The 15382-nt window shown below is 49.0% G+C and overlaps 1 protein-coding gene across 9 annotated transcripts in view; it reads left to right on the top strand.

Moving 5' to 3' along the window:
• Positions 1-251: 251 nt before the first annotated feature.
• Positions 252-15382, top strand: part of UBE3C (ubiquitin protein ligase E3C) — a 115729-nt gene continuing 100598 nt past the window's right edge. For 7 of the 9 annotated variants that reach the window (XR_015161839.1, XM_086394684.1, XM_086394686.1 and 4 more), the window contains exon 1: positions 252-663. Coding sequence is in view for 6 of the 9 variants with exons in the window: in XM_086394684.1 (XP_086250810.1) it covers positions 598-663 (66 nt within the window). In the remaining 3 variants the exon portion in view is untranslated. The remainder of the gene's footprint in view (positions 664-15382) is intronic. The other 2 variants (XM_086394690.1, XM_086394691.1) reach the window with 2 other exon arrangements.

Below are 15382 nucleotides of genomic sequence, written 5' to 3'. Positions count from 1 at the left end.
ACCTGCTGGGGGCGCTCCCTGCCCCCGCACCTGCGCTGCAGCGACGCGCTCCGGCCCCGCCCCCGGCCCGCCCCCGGCCCCGCCCCTCACCAGCTCCCGCCCCTCAAGGCCCCGGCCCCGCCCTTCGCCCCTCCCGCCAAAGCGCAGGGCCCCGCGGGTTCTTCCCACGGTCCGCTGCGCCGTCAACACGGGCGCGCGCACGCGAGCCGGGCGCCGGGAGCGGCGCGGCGGCGTCCGTGCCGGGCGCGCGCACGCCGACGGGGCGGCGCACAGCAGCAGCGGCGCCGGCGGCGGCGGCGGCGGCGGCCATCTTTCCTCACAGCGGCCGCTCTGGGTGTGAGTGAGGGATCCGCGGCCCCCGCTGGCGCTCGGGCTCGGCCGGAGTGGCGGCGAGGCGTGGATGAGGGCAGCGGCGGTGGCCGAGGGCCGCCCCCTGTGTCGCCACCCCCACACCCAGGGCAGGCCGAGCGGGCAGCCCGCCGGCGGGCGCGGGGTCCCTGCCCGGCGCGGCCTCGTCCCCGCCGGGGCACTCCCCCGGCGCCCGCTGGCCGCCCGCGCTCTCTGGGTCGGGTCCCCCAGATGGGATAGGCTGTAAAGATGTTTAGTTTTGAGGGGGACTTCAAAACCAGGCCCAAGGTGTCCCTGGGAGGCGCGAGCCGGAAGGTAAGAGCGGCCTGCGAGCGGCGGCGCCTCGGGGCCGGGCGGGGGCGGGGCGCGTGCGTCCCTCCGGCCGGGCGGCGGGGTCACCCCCCAGGGTCACACCGGGTCCGGGAGGAAGGCTGATGGTTGCCGGGGCCGCGTGCACCGGGATCGCCCAGGAGCTGCGAGGATGCTGAGGGTGGACGGCCCTTCACATTTAGATGGTGAAAAACTCGGGGCCAGGGACACAGTGTTTCTTTCCGGAATGAGCTTTGGATACTTTGTCAGCCTTGACGTCTGGTGGTGACTGCTTTTATGGAGTTCTCCTCTGTTGTAGGAGGTGAGCAGGATGTATTCGTTCTTGACGACAATCTCTGAAATTGAGGCGTACTCCTCGTCTTTGGCCGTGTGTTTGAATCCAAGAGCATGAAAATTATTCTTCAGCAACCCTTTGGAAACATTTCTGGAGAGACTCTGGAACTTTTTTTCTGTTATGATAGTTGTTGTTCGTCTTGTCCAGCCCTTTGTGACCCGATGGACTGCCACACGCCAGGCTTCCCTGTCCTTCACTGTCTCCCCGAGTTTGCTCAGATTTGTGTCCATTTGAGTCGGTGATGCCATCCAACCATCACATCCTCTGTCGTCCCTTTCTCCCGCCTTCAGTCTTTCCCAGCATCAGGGTCTTTTCTAATGAGTCAGCTCTTCCCGTCAGGTGGCCAAAGTATTGAGGTTCAGCTTCAGCATCAGTCCTTCCAGTGAGCATCCAGGGTTGATTTCTTTTAGGATTGACAGTTATTCTTGGGATAACAGTTGAGAGTAAGAGTGGACAGACTACTCTGCTGTCTTCTCTGATGACTGGCATCTGCTGATTGGCTGGAATTGCTGGTAAGCAGCTCAGCGTCAGCGTTGTTTCATTTGCTTGCTTTCCACTACTTCACTGAATCCCTTTTCTGCCTGTTTTAGTTTTATCAGGCTGAAAATAAAGTGTGGTCCTCCCTACTTAAAGTGTTTGGGAAGTTCACGTGAGTATAATTAGCTGTTTACTAAATAGTTTTCTAAAATGGTCTTTAAATGCTTCGTGTATTTTGTCTTCTATACTAACGTATTGTTTGTTACCTTTGCGACTGGGCTGACTTGGGACTCTAACGTGATTGCCCGGTGTAGAGATACCTGTTTAAATGGTACTGCGAGTGTATGTGGGTTTCCCAGGTGGCATAGTGGTAAAGAATCTGCCTGCTAATGCAGAAGATACAAGAGACTTGGATTCAGTCTCTGGGTCAAGAAGATCCCCTGGAAAAGGGAATGGCTACACACTCCGGTATTCTTGCCTAGAAAATTCCACAGAGGAAGCCTGGTGGGCTTCAACCCATGGAGTCACAAAAGAGTCAGACAAGACTGAGCACACATTGGGGTATGTATGTGCTCGTTTCTGAGGGTGGAGGATGGGATCCCAGCAGCGAGTTGGGAGAGAAGCGTGTTGATAGTTTTCAGGCTTTGGGTTTTGCAAGATGGTGATTGGTTGAATGTAGCTGGCTGCAGAACAGGGTACGTGTTGAAGTGTGGCAGGGCTGGCATGGGCCATATTCGGGCTTGGCTATTCTTGAAAATTCCAGGTGAGACCAAAGGATTTCTGCCCTTCGAAGGGGCCTTGAAGACCCTGTGGGCCAGAGTTAGTTTTCAGATGGGATAAAGAGCCACTGGGTGACTGCACGGCCATGTGGCCTGGCTGTAGGTCACCGCCTGAGAATCCATGTCCCTTCAGTTCTGTACGACCTTGTGACTTCAGTACCGACGAGTAGCCCGCAGGTCCTGTTGGGTGCTGATCCTGTTCTCTCACCAGGTAACACATTTTGTCTCTGAGGAAAATCAGAATCTCAAGAGGAGATTGTGTATATGGCGTTTCAAATGTGTGAAAGTTTTTTTTTTTTTTCCTTTCCCCTTTTATCCCCCTTTTCATTGAGGTTTAGACTTAACATACAGTCAAGGCACAAACATTAAGTGTCTGTATCTTAGGCCCCATCCACTAGAAGCCTGAGGAGGAAATCCTTGTACGAGTGGAGTTGAAGGAAGAGGAGAGGTCAGGGGACCAGGGTTGCAGTCCAGCTTTAGCCAATCCCGCCGGTAGCTTTGGAGTGCGGCTGGCATCACAGACTTGCCCCTTCTTGTATCACTTATGCATTGTCTGCAGGCCGCCCCTGGCGTGGGTGAGAGTGCAGTTCTTCTGAGAGGTATCAGTTACTCTCAAGTGGTTGGGTGATGGAATCTGGGTGGGGAATTAACTGTACGTTCTGCTTGAAGGATTTTTACATGTGAACACACCTTGGGGCCCACCATTCCCATCAGATCACGTGCCCAGCATTCAAGAGGCTGCCTTCTGCACCCTTCCATTCTGAGCCCTCCTGTCCAGAGATAGGGAACGTTTCATTCAAGGATGGGCACAACAATATGTGAACCAAGAAACTCCAGATGTACAAGTTAGATTTAGAAAAGGCAGAGGAACCAGAGATCAAACTGCCAACATCCGTTGCATCATATAAAAAGCAAGCAAGTTCCAGAAAAACATCTACTCCTTCACTGACTAAGCTAAAGCCTTTGACTGTGTGGATCACAACAAACTGGAAAATTCTTAAAGAGATGGGAATACCAGACGTTCTTACCTGCTTCCTGAGAAACCAGTGTGCAGGTCAGGAAGCAACAGTGAGAACCAGACATGGAACAACGGACTGCTTCAAAAATTGAGAAAGGCGTTCCTCAAGGCTGTATATTGTCACCTTCCTTATTTAGCTTGTATGCAGAGTACATCATGTGAAATGTCGGACTAAATGAGCTACAAGTTGGAATCAAGATTAGCAGAAGAAACATCAACAGCCTCAGATATGCAAATGATACCACTGTAATGGCAGAAAGTGAAGAGGAACTAAAGAGCCTCTGTTATCAAGAGGGTAAAAGAGGAGAATGAAAAAGCTGGCTTGAAACTCAGCATTCAAAAAACTAAGATCATGGCATCTGGTCCCATCATTTCATGGCAAATACAAGGGGAAAAAGTAGAAACAGTGACAGATTTTATTTTCTAGGCTCCAGAATCACTGTGGATGGTCAGTACAGCCATGAAATTAAAAGATGCTTGCTCCTTAGAGGAAAAGCTATGACAAACCTAGACAGCATGTTAAAAAGCAGAAACTTCACTTTGCTGATAAATGTTCATCTAGCCAAAGCTATGGTTTTTCCAGTAGTCATCTACAGATGTGAGAATTGGACTGTAAAGAAGGCTGAGCGCCAAAGAATTGATGCTTTTGAACTGTGGTGTTGGAGAAGACTCTTGAGAGTCCCTTGGACATCAAGGAGGTCAAACCAGTCAACCCTAAAGGAAATCAACCCTGAACATTCACTGGGAGGACTGATGCTGAAGCTGAAACTCCAGTACTTTGGCCACCTGATGCCAAGAGCCAACTCATTGGAAAAGACCCTGATGCTGGGAAAGATTGAAGACAGGAGGAGAAGGGGACGACAGAGGATGAGATGGTTGGATGGCATCGCTGACTCAATGGACATGAGTTTGACCAAACTCTGGAAGATAGTAAAAAACAGGAAAGCCTGGCGTGCTGCAGTCCATGGGGTTGAAAAGAGTTGAAATGACTTAGTGACTGAACAACAACCCAGAGATATCTCCTGTTTTCACCTTTATTACCACAGAGTAATTCTGCCTGTTGAGCTTCCTGTGCTTGGAATCCCCTCTTTTTGGAGCTGGCTTCTTGTGGCTCAGTGCTCTGAGAGGTGGAGCCCATTGTCTTATTTTGATGCATTGTCTGAACGTAGCACAGTTGGCCCACGTTTGCTGTGTGAGTCTCTGGGTGGACACCTGCTCTCACATGCTGGCCACACATTGCTCATGGGTTTAGCTCTAGTGTGCTCTGCCCCGTCCCCTCGAAGGCAGACCTGCAGCGTCTGAGGGTTTCAGGGGCTCCACTTCTTGCCAGCACTTAGTATTGTCAGTCCTTTTAATAAGAAAATTCTTCTGTTGTTCTGGTGGGTATGTAGTTTCATTGTTTTGATTTTGTTTCCTAACAGCTAAATGATATTTGAGCACCCAAATTTGCTTATTTTCTTTAATTCTCTTTCTCTGCAACTTAAGTCCTTTCTCTTCTTTCTTAAGCTTAGTGGAAACTGAATGGTTGCCACTTTTTGAGTGAATATAAATTTTTCCTTCAAATTAAATGAATATTTAATATATTTATTTGTGAAGGTTCTTTGAAGGATCTGAAACATTGTAAGGAAAAGTTCATGCCCTCCTTGTAATCTTGTTGGGGAGATAAGACTTATGTAGTTAAACCTTAAATAACCATAGAGAGAGTAAGTACCACATTCTAGATTTCCCTTGGAGCTGACTCAGGAAAGGACAGAGTTGGTGGGCTTGGTCTTGAAGGGTCGAACGAGGGTGGGTGGGAAGCAAGTATTCCAGGTGGGTGGGAGGATTTGCGTGTGTCAGTGTATACTGGATTCCTCTGGTGCTAAGTCACTACAGTTTCCACTTAGTATTTCTGAAGTCAGAGTACATCTTGATAACATGACACAGTTATTGGCAGTATTTTTTTCTTTTCTCAGTAGTGCATAGAAGAATATCTTAGAGGTCATTTGATTATAGGTTTAGAAATCTGCTGTTATTAGCATCTTGCCTTGTTATTCAGTCGCTCAGTCATGTCCAACTCTTAGCCACCCCATGGACTGTAGCATACCAGGCTTCCCTGTCCTTCATCATCTCCCAGAGTTTGCTCAAACTCATGTCTATTGAGTCTGTGATGCCATCTAACCATCTCATCCTCTGTCTTCCCCTTCTCCTCCTGCCGTCAAGTCTTTCCCAGCATCAGGGTCTTTTCCAGTGAGTTGGGTCTTGCCATCAGATGGCCAGAGTATTGGAGCTTCAGCATCAGTCCTCCCAGTGAATATTCAGGGTTGATCTCCTTTAGGATGGACTGGTTGGATCTTGCCGTCCAAGGGACTCTCAGATCTTCCCCAACACCACAGCTCAAAAGCACCAGCTCTTTGGCGCTCAGCCTTCATGGCCCAGCCCTCACGTCTGCGCATGACTAACGTAAGAGCCGTGGCTTTGGCTAGGTAGACCTCTGTCAGCAGGGTGGTGCCTCTGCTTTCTACCGCACTGTCTAGGTTGGCCATAGCTCTTCCTCCAAGGAGCAAGTGTCTTTACTTTCATGGCTGCACTGACTGCCTGTAGTGATTTTGGAGCCCAGAAAAGAAAATCTGTCACTGTTTCCACTTTTCCCCCTTTTATTTGCCATGAAGTGGTGGGACCAGATGCCATTATCTTAGCTTTTTGAATGTTGAGTTTCAGGCCAGGTTTTTCACACTCCTCTTTTACCTTCTTGATAAAAGAGGCTCTTTAGTTCCTCTTCACTTTCTGCAGATATCATCTGCATATCTGAGGTTGTTGATGTTTCTCCTCGTAATCTCAGTTCCTGCTTGTGATTCATCCAGCCCAGGATTTCACATGATGTAGTCTGCATAGAAGTTAAATAAGCAGGGTGACAATACTGCAGCCTTGACAAAAACTCCTTTCTCAATTTTGGACCAGTCTGTTCTGTTTCTGGTTCTCACTGTTGCTTCTTGACCTGCATACAGATTTCTCAGGAGGCAGGTCAGGTGGTCTGGTATTCCCATCTCTTTAACAATTTTCCACAGTTTGTGGTGATCCACACAGTCAGGCCTTAGCTCAGCCAATGAAGCAGACGTAGATGTTGTTCTGGAATGCCCTAGCCTTCTATATGATCCAATGGATGTTGGCAACTTGATATCTGGTTCCTTTACCTTTTCTAAATCCACCTTGTACATCTGAAAGTTCACTACATCTTGCCCTAGTGCAGTTCATTTGTTGCATTGATAAACCAATATCAGTACATTAAAGTTCATTCTTTGTGTTGCATTGAGTGGGTTCTGACGTGTGTAATGACTTGCATCCTCCAGTGCAGTGTCGTAGAGCATAGTGTGTTGCCCTGTGCTTTCCCTGTTCATCTCCCTTATCCCGCGCTTTCCCCGCCGCCGCTCCCCCCGCCCCAGCCCCATCTCTGGCCTCCAGCAGCCTTGTTCCTGCCTGTAGGTTAGGTTGCGCTTCCAGGATGTCGTGTCGTTGGAATCACACAGTGTAGTCTTTTCAGCTGGCTTCTCTCACTTAGCAGCGTGCTTAAATGCATGCAGGGGTCTTCCTTGCCTTTTTGTAAGCTTTGATAGCTTGATTTTTTTTAAACCTTATTTTCTATTAGCAAACTATTTTATTAGAGCAGTTGTACGCTTGCAGAAAAAACTGCTGGGAAGCACACTCCCTCTCTGCAGCGCCTTTGTTTCCTGTCTCATCTCCTCCATCTTGCTGTTATGTGGTACATTTGCTACAATTGATGGATTGATGTTGATACATTACTGTTAAGTCAGCTTATATCAGAGCTCACTGCAGGTGTTGTACATTCTGTGGGTTTTGATCTTTTGAAACTGGTTCCTTGAATTTAGGAATTTTCTTCTAAGGTTGTTCCATGTCTTTTGTGGTCTAATTTTTTTTTCTGGATGCACCCCACATCATGTGGGACCTTAGTCCCCCAACCAGGGATCAAACCCTTGCACCTGCATTGGAAGGCAGAGGCTTAACCACTGGGCCACTAGGGAAGTCCCTTTTGTGGCCTCATAGCTTCTCCCCGTCTCCAGTTGCTGAATATACTCCGTTGTCTGGATGGACCACAGTTCGTTCGTCCCTTCACCTTCGGAAGCACATCTTGGTTGCTTCCAAGTTTTAGCATCAGTTGTGAATAAAGCCGCCGTCGACATCCACGTGCAGGCCCTGCGTGGATATGGTGTTCCGCTCCTTTGGGTGGATATCAAGGAGTGGGATTGCTGGATTGTCTGATAAGACTATGTTCAGTTTTGTAGTTGACTGAAAAACTGTCTTCCAAAGTGGCTGTGCATTCGTGCCAAGTCACTTCAGGCATGTCCGACTCTTTGCAAAACCATGGACTTCAGCCCACCGGGCTCCTCTGTCCATGGATTCTCCAGGCAGGAATACTGGAGTGGTTGCCATCTTCTTCAGAGTGGCCGTCCCGTTTTGCGTTTGCACCAGCAGTGGGGGCTTCTGTTACTCCACGTCCTTGTCGGCGTTTGGTGTTGGAGGTTCACATGTGGCCTTTCTGGTGGGTGTGTGGTGGGCCTTGCCGCTTTAGTTCCCATTTCCCTGATGACATGTGACGCGGAGCATCTTTTCATAGGTGCTTACTTAGATCTAGCTGCTTTGTTGAGGTGTCTGTTCAGGTCTTTATTCTATATTTTAATCAGGTTGTTTTCTTACTGTTAAGTTTCAACAGTTCCTTACATACATTTTTAATGTACTTTTATATATTTTGTATATGTGAACTCCTTTTTCAGATATGTTTTTTGCATATATCTTGCCTCAGTTTATAACTTCTCATTTTCTTAATACTGTCTTTTGCAGAGCAGAAGTTCTTAATTGTAGTGAAGTCCAGTTTTATCAGTTTTTTTCTTGCATGAATTGTCTTGTGTTGCATCTAAAAAGTCATGCCAGGGCTTCCCTGGTGGCTCAGAGGTAAAGAACCTGCCTGCTGATGGAGGAGACATGAGTTCGATCCCTGGTCTGGGAGGATCCCACATGCCTTGGCGCGACTAAGCCCATGACCCACGAGTGCTGAGCCTGTGCTCTGTGGCCCGGGAACCACAACTGCTGCGCCTTCACGCTGCAGTTGCTGAAGCCTGAACACCCTAGAGCCCGTGCTCCACGACAGGAGAAGCCGCTGCAGTGAGCGGCCCACACAGGGCGACTAGAGAGTAGCCCCCACTTGCCGAAACTAGAGAAAAGCTTGTGAAGCAGCACAGAGCCAGCATAGCCAAAAAATAAATCAAATTCTTTTTTAAAAAAAGTCATGCCAAACAGGATGTCACCTGGCTTTTCTCCTGTGTTAACTTCTAGTAGTTTTATAATTCTGTATTTTACCTTTTCGTCTATGGTCTATTTTGGGGTAATTTTTGTGAACTGTGTTAAGGTCTGTGTCTGCTGCTGCTGCTGCTAAGTCGCTTCAGATGTGTCCGACTGTGCGACCCCAGAGACGGCAGTCCACCAGGCTCCCCCGTCCATGGGATTCTCCAGGCAAGAACACTGGAGTGGGTTGCCATTTCCTTCTCCAGTGCATGAAACTGAAGTCGCTCAGTCGTGTCCGACCCTCAGTGACCCCATGGACTGCAGCCTACTGGGCTCCTCCGTCCATGGGATTCTCCAGGCAGGAGTACTGGAGTGGGGTGCCATTTTTTCTGTTTTGGCACGTGAGTGTCCAGTCTCAGCACGTTTGTTGAAAAGCTGTCCTTTCTCCATTGGATTGTCTTTGCTCTCGTCAAAGGTCAGTCGGCTCAGTCGTGTGTCTGTTTCTGGGCTTGGTATCCTGGTTCATGGATCTCTCTGTCTGTCTGGGGTTTTTGGTTTGTTTGGCGCTGTTTTTGCCAGTGCCACATTGTATTCATTTCTGGAGCTTTAGAGTAAGTCTCAGAGTTGGGTAGTGTCAGTCCTCTGACTTTGTTCATATTTTTCTTCAGCATCGTGTTGGCTTTTTTGAGTCTTTTGCCCTTTCATAGCAACCTTAGAGTCACTTTGTTGATAATCACAAAGTAACGTACTGTGCTTTTCCTTTCTTTAAAAAAAACCATTGTGTTTTAAGTGTATTTGTTACATCAGGTTTTTTTAAGTATAGTTAAATGAACAATATTACATAAATTGCAGATGTATAGTAATTCACAGTTATTAAAGGTTATGCTCCATTTATGGTTGTTATTGGAGAAGGAAATGGCAGCCCACTGCAGTATTCTTGCCTGGAGAATCCCATGGACAGAGGAGCCTGGCGGGCTGTAGTCCATGGGGTCTCGAGAGTCAGATACGACTTAGCAACTAACACCGCTACCATGGTTACCTGCAGTATTGGCTGTGTTCTCTTGTGTTGTATGGATTTACTGGTTTTGACTGGGATTGTGTTGAATGTGTAAATCAAAAGAGCAGCCCCTGAAGGGGTTGCTTCCCACAAGATGCTAGTGGGAAAGAATCTGCCTGTCAGTGCAGGAGACAGAAGACGTGGGTTCAACCCCTGCATCAGGGAGGCCCCTGAAGTAGGAGACGGCAGCCCGCCCCAGTGTCTTGCTTAGGGAATACCACGGACAGAGGCCTGGCGGGCTGCCGCCCGTGGGGTCGCAGAGTTGGGTGTGACTGAGGAGCTGAGCACTGGTGTGATTATATGCTTTTTCTTTAGTCTGTTGTTATAATGGATTATACCAAGTGTTTTATTAGGTTGGTGCAAAAGTAATTGCAGTTTTGCATTGTTGAACTTTGCCATTTGGTATTGGAATGCATTCTTAAATGTGTCTGTGTTATGCATCATTTAAGTCTTATGTTTTTTCACTAACAACTCATTACTTGCAGGTTTATATTTATTTTAGACTAGGGAAATGATGTTAGACAAAAAGCAAATTTGAGTGAATTTCTTTTAATTAGAGTTCAAAATGCTTCATAAAGCTGCAGAGACAACTCACAACATCAACAATGCATTTGGCCGAGGAACTGCTAACAAATGTACAGTGCTTTCTGCAAAAGAACCAGAAGCTGCCCAGAGCCTTGTAGATGAGGAGCGCGGTGGCCGCTCATCAGAAGTTGACAGTGACTGGTTGAGAGGATCCTTGAAGTTGAAAAAGCTCGATAAGTGAGCGCCTCACACGCTGTATGTGTGCTTAGTCGTTCAGTCGTGTCTGACTCTTTTCGACCCCATGGACTGCAGTCCCTCCAGGCTCCTCTGTCCACGGGATTCTCCAGGCAAGAATACTGGAGTGGGTTGTCATGCCCTCCTCCAGGGGATCTTTCCAACCCAGGGATCGAACCCAGGTCTCCTGCATTGCAGGCGGATTCTTTACTGTCTGAGCCACCAGGGAAGCCCCTCATGAGCCGACTGCAAATCAAAAAAATTGTTGCTTTGAAATGTCATCTTCTCTTATTCTGTGCAACAAGTAACCATTTCTTGATTGGATTTTGGCTTGCCATGAAAAGTGGATTTTATACAACTAACTAGCGATGACCAGCTCAGTATTTGGACCAAGAAGCAGCTCCAAAACACTTCCCAAAGCCAAACTTGCACCAAAAAAAAGGTCATGGTCACTGTTTGGTGGTCTGCTGCCTGTCTGATTGACTGCACCTGTAATGGATTTGCTGGAATCCGAATCCTGGCGAAACCATCACATCTGAGAAGTACGCTCAGCAGGTGGATGAGGTGCACTGAACACCGCAGCCGGCAATGGTCAACAGAAAGGGCCCGCCTCTTCTCCCCAGCAGTGCCCGGCCGCCCGTCGCACAAGCAACACATCAGACGTTGACCAAATTGAGCTGCAAAGTTTTGCCTCATCCTCCACATTCGCCCAACCTCTCGCTCACCTGCTACCGCTTTTTCAAACGTCTCAACACCTGTTGGCAGCAAAAATGCTTCCACAACCAGCAGGATGCAGAAAAAGCCTTCCAAGAGTTCGTCGAATCCCCAAGCGTGGATTTTTTTGCCATGGAAAACAGAGTTATTTATTTTTGGCAAAAATGTGTTATTGTAATGGTTCCTGTTTTGATTAATAAAGATGTGTTTGAGCCTAGTTATAACAATTTAAAATGTATGGCCCGAAACAGCAGTTACTTTTCACCAACCTGATAAATGCTGAACCCACCCTGCATACCCAGCATAAGTCCCACTTGGTTGTGATATATAATTCTTTTTATACATTGTTGCATTCAGTTTATAGTGTTTTATTTGGGGGTTCTTGGCCTGTGTTCAGGGGAGAATTGTCTGTAGGTTTCACCTCCTGTGATACCTTTTTCTGGTTTGGGTGTTAGGGTGCCACTGGTTCACAGAGCAGGTTTTACTGTAGAGCTTCCCGAAGCCCACTGCTGGAATTTTAATTTTGCCTTTGCCTAAGTCTGCTGCTGCTGCTGCTGCTGCTAAGTCGCTTCAGTCGTGTCCGACTCCGTGCGACCCCATAGACGGCAGCCCACCAGGCTCCCCCGTCCCTGGGATTCTCCAGGCAAGAACACTGGAGTGGGTTGCCATTTCCTTCTCCAGTGATTGAAAGTGGAAAGTGAAAGTGAAGTTGCTCAGTCGTGTCTGACTCTTAGCGACCCCATGGACTGCAGCCTGCCAGGCTCCTCCATCCTTGGGATTTTCCAGGCAGGAGTACTGGAGTGGGGTGCCATTGCCTTCTCTGTGCCTAAATCTAGACTGCTCTTAAGACTGCAAGCCCTCTGACTGGTTAGCTTTATACAGCTGCCCTCTGTTGTATAATTGAAGGTCTTACCGTAAATATTTTAACTTAAGAACATGTGCTGTTTCACTTTGAAAAGCTGACACTGTGTTGTTCTGTACTCTGTGTACATTGCATTGCAGCGTAAGCTGTCTCTTACAGGCCTGACTCAAGGGAAGCAGAATGTTTTCCAAGATCAGATGTTAAAATTTACTGTCAGGACTGATATTATTACCTTACCGTTTTTCCCACTGGCCCCAGTCTGTCCTCTTGAATGTGATTATCTGTAGCTTTCACGTATGAGACCAGAAATCTGAGTTCCCTGTCGCAGATAAAGTCAAAAGGTCTTGGTCTAGTTCTCAGGGACAGTAAGCAGAATGGAAGGGCTGAGACTTTGGAGTTGTCCTCGGGCCTCAAAGGCTGAGGCGACCAGCAGACTTGGGGCACAGCATCAAGGAGGCGCTGACTGGGGACGCAGGCGCAGGGCTTAAGGCGGACTCCAGGGGCTGCCTGGTCCTGAGAGTGAGCGCCTCCTTCAGCGTGTCCGGCACCTGCCTCGCTTGCCTTCCCTTGTCCTGTCTGACTTTGCACACTTGTGTGCCCTGATTTTCTGGAGTTACAGAGTTAGTTGCCAACTAGGTCTCTTAACTGAGGTAATAAACTAGTCATCTCATAGGACTGTAGAAGAGCCCTCAAAAGAGATTATTGCAAAAGCAGTGAAGAGTTTTCCTCTGTGATTTTCCCTTTTTCTTATAACTTCAAAGAATGCGGGCACCTAGGAGTTTGGAAGTTAAGTGTGTTGTTCTTTGCCCACGACTTGTTCTCCGACCACGGCCTCTTCACGCGTTCCGTCTCCTCTGCCACCTGTGAGCACGAGGGCAGGAGCAGGCACTTCTGTCCAGTGTCCCAGAGTCCATCACCTTCAGTGCTGACCGAGCTAAAGATGGAAATACCTGTGCGGGTGTGGGTGGCATCATGAATTGGCACGGTCTACCTGGGGCGCAGTTTAACGGCAAGTACCCAGAGTCACAAACAGGCGCGGCCCTGCTAAATCCAGCAGTTCTGTTTTTAGAGATGTATTCTAATAAACCGATGTACCAGGTGTCTGGCATAGATGCCTGGGAAAGAAGAGCTGACGGTTATGGCATTGCTTGTGTTATTGAAAAGTTTGAAACAGCCTGAATGTTTAACAGTAGAAGATCTGTTAAATGGTGATGTAACAGTACAGTGGGGTACTGTACAGCTGTTTAAAGCGGTCATGATCTGTGTGTTTTCATACTCATTACTGACTGATGTCTGTTCATCATCTGTATCAGAATGTCATTTTTAATGGAAACTAGGTTGCAAAACATTACTCCATTTAAATTGTGTTCATCTGAATGGTCATGATCTCTTGCTTCACCAGTCTCTTAATTTCCAATGAATGAAGGTCTAGTTGTCTATTTCTGCATCTAGTGGCTTAAAGCAGTGCAGTTTCACTCTCTGTGGGGCCAGATACCTGAGGGCTGGTGCGGCAGTCTCTCGGAGGCCTAGGTGTTGGAAACCAGGAAACCATTGTTTGGTGCTGGGGGCTCCGTTCTGGGGCTGGCTCGTGTCTGTGCCTGGAGGTTGGAGCTGGGTCTTGGTGGGAGGTGTCCGTTCCCTGCCCCTTGGACGTCTTCAGGGCTGCTTGAGCGTGCTCCTGACACGGCAGCTGGCTTCCCCATAGCTAGTGGCACAGGAGAGCAGGGAGAACGTGCAGTGCCTGTTGAGCGTCTGAGCATCAGGCGTTGTCCCTTCTGCCCTGTTTGATGGTCCAGTCCGAGCTTTAGGTGTAGCCCACCAGTGTGGAGCTGTAAGAAGGAAAGAAACTGGTGAACTGGGAACAGCAGAGCAAACTGGCGAACTAGGGAACGGACTTAAAATTCCCTTCCACCAGGCAAGGCTTCCTGACTGAGCTGTTACCTTATGCTGCTCGAAAACAGGCGTACGTGCAGAGTCTGACCTGAATCGTTAGGAGTTAGCCATCTTCCTCAAAAAAGCCTTAGAAGGAGGAAGGGCTGTCATTGATTTGCAGCAGTTTGAATTCACTTAGATCATTTTACCTTTTTAATCCAGCCACCTTTGGAGCACAGCGGGGAATGTACTGGGGAGTGAGTGATTTGGGAATCTGGACGGTCACAGGGCAGGCTGGGGGAGAGGGTGAAGTAGGAGAGGACAGAAAGTGTATTTCTGCCTTGGGCAGTCTGTGCGAGGACGCAGGCGGAAGCTAGTTCTCCTCCTCCTCTAGTACCTGCCCTGCAACCTGCCCTCGAGCCCCGTGTTGGTGCCCTCGGCTCTGTGTGCTGGGCTGGGTTCTTGACAGGTTTCTGATTGAACATTGTTGCCACCAGTAAGAAGCCATGGGCAGAGTTGTCCGACCATGAGAAAGTGGCTGTCACTTACAGAGACGAGGCTGGGGGGACGGCAGTCGGGCCAGCTCACAAAGGGGGCCTGTGAGGAGCTCGTCCCTCAGGGGCGGTGCAGGGCCAGACCCCAGGTGAGAAGCTGCTGTAGTTGCGCAGAGTAGTGGGGGCCTGAGGCGGGTGGCCGGCCCCGAGGGGAGGGCTCCAGCGCTGGTGAGGAGCTAGAGTTGATGAGATCTGCGGGGACCCTCGGCAGGCACATCAGGTGTCAGTCCGGGACGACAGGAGTGGACATGATCCGAGGCGCTGAGGAGTCCCTAGGACGTGCTCTGTGAAATGCTGGGGATGTGCAGTCGGCAGGAGCAGCTTCAGGGAGAGGCTGGGAGTCCGCTCCGCTGGCCCATCAGTAGGTAGTTGAAATTGCACAACGCGCTGGCAAGTGTTCTGCTGAGAAGACTCGTGGGCTCAGGACAGAACTCCAAGGGACGCCGGCGTTCAGAGGAGCAACAGAGTGGCGTGGCCAGCCAGAATACGCGTCTGCGTGTCTTCGAGTGCAGACAGTCGTTCTGACCCAGAGGCGGTAGCAGAGCAGAGCTCCCTGGAGAACTGGGGCTTGTTGGAGGACCTCGGACCTTTGGTACTGGTTTTGTGGTTTTATTTGCTGTAGCTGAGACTCTCTCCTGTGGACTGACCACGAGGCATTCATATATACTCCCCCAAAGCCGAGGGTCCAGTTGTTCAGTCTGTTTTCTGAAATTACATGCTGCAGAGTGACTAAGCCCACGTGCCCCAGCACCTGAGCCTCTGCCCTGGGCCTGGGAGCCGCAACTGCTGAAGCCTGCGCAGCGCAACTAGAGAAGAGCCCGTGTGGTAACGAAGGGCCCGCACAGCCAAACATGAATTAAGAGGTTTTTTTGTTTTTTTTTTTTTAATTAAAAAACAGACTCCTATAAAAAAAAATTACCGTGCATAATTACCATAGTCCCTCATCCTTCTCTGTATGAGCTGTGTATGAAGTGTTTGTGTTCATCCTTTATTTTGGGGCT

The sequence above is a fragment of the Bos grunniens genome, chromosome 4 (assembly GCF_055505025.1).
Source record: "Bos grunniens cultivar Pamir isolate PY7600 chromosome 4, Bosgru_T2T1.0, whole genome shotgun sequence".
NCBI classification, from domain to species: domain Eukaryota; kingdom Metazoa; phylum Chordata; class Mammalia; order Artiodactyla; family Bovidae; genus Bos; species Bos grunniens.
The sequence above is the reverse complement of the archived record's forward strand: the minus strand, read 5'-3'. Positions and strand labels throughout refer to the sequence as shown.